The sequence below is a fragment of the Monoraphidium neglectum genome (genome assembly GCF_000611645.1).
Source record: "Monoraphidium neglectum strain SAG 48.87 unplaced genomic scaffold scaffold04110, whole genome shotgun sequence".
Taxonomy (NCBI): domain Eukaryota; kingdom Viridiplantae; phylum Chlorophyta; class Chlorophyceae; order Sphaeropleales; family Selenastraceae; genus Monoraphidium; species Monoraphidium neglectum.
Genome location: NW_014009519.1, coordinates 1 through 5,047, shown reverse-complemented (window position 1 = coordinate 5,047; position 5,047 = coordinate 1). Strand labels below are relative to the sequence as shown.

General features: G+C 66.1%; 1 protein-coding gene across 1 annotated transcript; it reads left to right on the top strand.

Annotated features, from left to right (window-relative positions):
- Positions 1-1,191: 1,191 nt before the first annotated feature.
- On the top strand, positions 1,192-5,045 carry MNEG_13885 (deoxyribodipyrimidine photo-lyase; the record flags this gene model as incomplete). Its single annotated transcript, XM_014037643.1, has 10 exons — positions 1,192-1,346; positions 1,593-1,692; positions 2,037-2,168; positions 2,457-2,561; positions 2,931-3,037; positions 3,385-3,490; positions 3,759-3,851; positions 4,392-4,466; positions 4,792-4,884; positions 5,025-5,045. The coding sequence occupies 10 exons, from the start codon at positions 1,192-1,194 to the stop codon at positions 5,043-5,045; spliced, it is 987 nt and encodes a 328-aa protein (XP_013893097.1).
- Positions 5,046-5,047: the final 2 nt, after the last annotated feature.

The following is a 5,047-nucleotide window of genomic DNA, read 5'->3' as shown; positions in this document are numbered from 1 at the left end:
GGGCGGGGGCAGGGGGGGGAGGGGCGGACGTTGAGAGGGGCCGAGGCAGACTGCGCGGCGCGCCGCGGAGTTGCCGTTGTGGTGGCGCCCGGGGTCTCGTCGCCCGCCGGCGTCTTTGCTGTTTTGAATGCTGGTGAAACACCCTGGCATGCAATTGTGATGCAGGGGCGTGCAGCGGCCCACCGAGACGGGCCATATATCGCATATTTTGTTGCGCCCCAGCATCAGCGCCCGCAGCGCCGGCAGCCGCCGCAGCGGCGCCAGGTCAGCGACCTCGTTCTCCGAGGCGTCGAGCACGGTCAGCGCCGCTGCGGCGGCCGGCCCCGGCCACGGCGCGGCGGTGAGGCGGTTGCGGCGCAGAGAGAGGAGCGCCAGTCGGTCCTTGCCCTTTGTTGGGGGGTCGGATGTTTTTGCATCAGGGCCGGACACAAGACGCGCGGGGCCAAGCTGGTAGTGCGTACGCTGTGAGATTCTGCCGTTCAATCGACCGGCACTGTTTGCGACGGCTGGAAGGGGGCGTGTTACCGTCGTCGCCCGCGAACCGGTCAATGCGGGTGCGGCAATTGCGCCGCCCCGCCCACGCGGAGCGCCGTGGCAGGAGCGCGTTGCAGCTGCGTTTATACCCCCCTCCCACCTCCAGCACAGGGCACTCGGTCAGTCCGCAGTCGTCCAAACGCATCTCCTCAGGGGCCGCATGGCGGGCGGCGGCGGTGCGACAGACCACCCTCGGCTCGCCAGATGGCGAGGATTCCAGGACAAGAATGCCATATAGCTCCATCTTATGTGTGCTGCTCGACATTGATGCGTCCATACCAAGAGGGCCCCGCTCCACAGATCACTTTTCGAGCACGCTGACCGTGTGTCTTTGATAAAATAATCAGCGTCGTTGCATTTAAAGTCACATACAAGGATCATCGTGCTGCTTACAGCTATTCTAGTGTCCGACGAGTGCCGATGAGTGCCATTGACTGGTGTCTGTTGAATTGAGCGATGCAGATCTTTGTTTTGAGTAGTGAACACCCACATAAGCATCCGTAGCACCGTAACCAGTGTCCCATTGCCACCCTGGCTGCCGTGGTGTGGGCAGCGCGCGCCCATTCAGCTCGCTTTGCAGCTGTAAGGCAGCCGGTGAGGCTTTTGTGCGTGGCCGTTGCGCCTGCAGAAGAGGCACCGAAGCCCAGAAAGAAGAGGATGGCAAGCACAAGTTCAAAGCGGAAGGCGGAGCCTAAGGAGGCTGATGCCGGACCTAGCAGCAAGAAGTCGGCTGCGGGTCCCAGTCTTGTGAATCCGAAGCGCTGGAAGGTCCTGCACGAGGGCACCGCCGGTGACGGACCGGTCATTTACTGGTGCGTGGCTGGCGGCGCACCGCTGCGGCAATCCCGTAGATTTGCTTCCGGCCTTGAAAGCGTGCTCGATTGTATGCTTTGTGACAATCATTAGATTACCACGGGCATATGCTTGCCAGCAGCCAATCGGACGCCGCGCAGCGCTCACACGGCGACGCCCCCAAACATTCGAGGCGTAGCTTCAAGCCGGCCCGTGGTGCTGCATGCGGCCGCGGCCCTCGCGCCAAACGCCCGCGCCCGCCGCAGGATGTCGCGGGACCAGCGCATGCGCGACAACTGGGCGCTGCTGCACGCGCTGGAGCAGGCCGGCAAAAAGGGCGCCCCTGCGGCCGTCGCCTTCAACCTGGTGCGTCCCTCCTCACCGTAGTTCTCCTTTATTTCACATTTTTTGTGTTTTCGTTGGCAGGTCTGCAGCCGCGCCGTTCCCGGGACGGCACCCCACCAGTGCAGTGCGGTACCCGCTGTGCGCGGCCCCCGCCTCGCGGCAGGCGCAATGGTTGGCGGCGGCGCGCCTCGGCGTCGGTCAACGGGCGCTGACCGTTGACCAACACGGACCGCACCATCCACGGCCCTTGCCATGGCGCGCTCGCGGCCGCCAGGCACCCCTGCACCCCAACCCTGACGCTCAACCCTGACCAATCCCTGAACCCCAAGTGCTGAACCCTGTCCCACAACACGTGCACGCGCCAGGTGCCGGAATTCCTGGGGGCCGGGGCGCGCCAGTTTGTGTTCATGCTCAAGGGGCTCAGGGAGATGGCCCCGCGGCTGGAGGCCCACGGCATCCCCTTCTTCCTGCTGCAGGCACGCGATTCGAATTTCAAAGTTGCCCCTGTTTCGAGTGCACGCGCAGCTCTGCGTGGGCTGGGCGCTCGCCTCTGGCCTTCAGCACCTGAAAAGCGGCGGCGCCTGGATGGCGCAGGGGGAGCGCCGAGCGGCAGCGCGGGCTCTGTTACCACACGCGTCCGCGCTCGAAATGAGCATGCATGCGCCTTCCTGCCCAACGCGGACGGCAGCCACCCTCCGTAGCTCGCCCTCTTCCAAGCGATGGGGATCCCGGCGTTTTCAGGGGCCCGACCACCAGCAACCTTGCATCCCGCAACCCCCACCCAGGGCGACCCTGCTGCGACCATCCCCAAGCTCGTGCGGGACACGGGGGCGGGCCTGCTGGTGACGGACTACAGTCCGCTGCGCCTTGGCCGCCAGTGGCGCGACCAGGTAGGCCGGTGGGAGGCGAAGAGGCGCGCCGCAGCGCCGCCCTATGTTGGCCCCGCGTCCCCGAACAAGTAGCAGCGCAGCCAGGCTGGGGTCGCTGCAATGTCGGCCATAGGGGGAGGCCCGCATCGCCGGACCCTCCTTTTGGCAGCTGCGGTTTCCGTGAAGCCTCTGCCCGCCCGCGACGGCCGCGTCGGGCCCCCCAGATTTGGGGCGGCGGCGCCCCGCCGGCACGCCGCGGCGGTGGGGCGGGGTGGTGCGGCGATGAGGGCGGGCCGTCCCCCTCGACTCCACAAGGAGTCGAGCTCCTTGTGTGGCTATGAAAAGAATGTCCATAAACTCGCATGCCTCCACCACGCCGTCGTTTTGCAGGTGTCTGCGGCGCTGGGCGCGGTGCCGTTCCACGAGGTGGACGCGCACAACGTGGTGCCCGTGTGGTCGGCGAGTGACAAGCGGGAGTACGGGGCGCGCACGATCCGGTGGGTTTCAGCACTCCCAGCGCCGGGCGGGTTGGCACCTTGTGTTGTCATTCGCCTGTTGTGTTTGCGTCTGCATAAATGCGTGTTTGTGTGGACAGGAGGGGAGATGAGGGGTTCTGGACGCGTGCACAGTGTAGGCCACAGCTTGTTTGGTGTCTTTCACAAGGTTTGACTCTCTGCACCCCAGCCCCAGGCCCCTCGCCGCAACCCCGCCCGGCGACGCGGGCTCGGCCACCGCGGCGCCCGGCAACTACCACCGCCCAGCCTCGGCGACTGCTCCATCCGCCCCGAACCGCCCCCAACCGTCCCCGACCGCCCCCAACCGCCCCCAACCGCCGTCACCGCAGCCCCAAGATCCACAAGGCGCTGCCTGAGTTTCTGTGCGAGTACCCAGAGACGCCCCGCCCTGCGCCCTGGACGTCAGCCGTGAAGCCCGACCCCATCGACTGGGAGGTGGGGGGGCGCCGCAGGGATCTCCGGAGATCCGTCGAGAGGCTGGCCGAGCGTCGGGGCAGGCCGCGGGCCGCGGGCGAGACGGGCGGCGGGGGCTTGTAATGTGGCGCAGTCCCTCCTGCAGAAATCCGCGAACGGTTGTCGCCACAACCCCTGATGTTCTCAGGCCCTTGTGAATTTCTCACTCTCCAGACACACGCCTGGCCTTTAAAAGTTCATCCAGCTACCCCCGCCCCCGCCCCTCCACACACGTCTGAATTCCTGCCAGGCCCTGCTGTCTGAGGTGCGGCGGCGGGGCGCGGCCGTGCCAGAGGTCCGCTGGTGCACGCCCGGGGAGGACGGCGCGCATGACGCACTCCTGGTGGGTGTGCGTATGCGTGTATGTGTGTGTGTGCGTGTGTGTGCGTGTGTGCGTGTGTGCGTGCGTGTGTCTGTGTGTGCGCGTGCATGCGTGTGTGCGTGTGTGCGTGTGTGCGTGCGTGCGTGCGTTTGTGAGAGCGAGAGAGAGAGTGTGTGTGTGTGTGCGCATGTGTGCGTGTGTGCGTGCAAATGTGAGAGAGAGAGAGTGTGTGTGTGTGTGTGTATGAGCGTGTGTGTGCGCGCGTGCGTGCGTGCGTGCGATGGGGCACGGGGTGCTGGGACAGAACCAGGGCTGCCACAGCCAGAGTCTAGGCCGCGCTAGGAGATCAGTCTGCAGGAAGAAAGGGGGGGGGCGCGTTGACCGCATGCTGCTGGATCATGTGCACTAGAAACGGCGCGAGCACCGCCGAAACGCACGCCGCGTGCACAGCGCCCAGTCCCTGGCTCAATACAGAGCCGAGAGCTGCCGCCCCCGGCGCATGCAAGCCCCATGCAGCGCCCCGCATGCCGCGTGCCGCCCTCTCACACCCGGCCCCCCCAGGGGGAACAAGGCTTCCTCACTCCGGCGCGGCTGGCGCTGTATGACGCCAAGCGGAACGACCCGGGGGAGCCGCAGGTGTGCATCCCGCGCTGCCCCGCCCTGCCCGCCCCCGGCCCACTGCGTTGCGCCCACCGCTTGCTATTTGGTGCCAACAGGGCGCCGCAGGCAGTCGCTGTTTTGAAGTCCTGTGGCTGCAGAGCGAGCCTGGCCCCTCTGCTCGGCCCCGCACGCCTGCCTGGGCGGCGGCGCCGTCCTCCGAAAGCAGCGGCCCTCCTCGGGCCCCAGGCGGGGGCTGCCGATCGCGCCTCCCTTCATCCTGCTCACCTGCATTCCCCTTGCAGCATCCCTTCCCCTCTCAAGCCCTATTTACTAAATCATGAAGCCTGACTCCCACCTCCAGGCGCTGTCCAACCTGTCGCCCTGGCTGCACTTTGGCCAGCTCAGCACCCAGAGGGCGGCCCTGGAGGCCGCCAAGTTGCGGGGCAAGTACAAGGTGTGTGTCGGGGTCCTGTGTGAGCATCGCATGTTGACATCATGTTTTGAAGCGTGCTATTGTGTGCGCGCCTGTACGTTTATCTGCGTGCGTTTTGCTGCGCGTTTGTTGAGGGATTCCACGCTTTTCGCTGGTCCGAGATCCTGTCACTGGTTGTGTGACC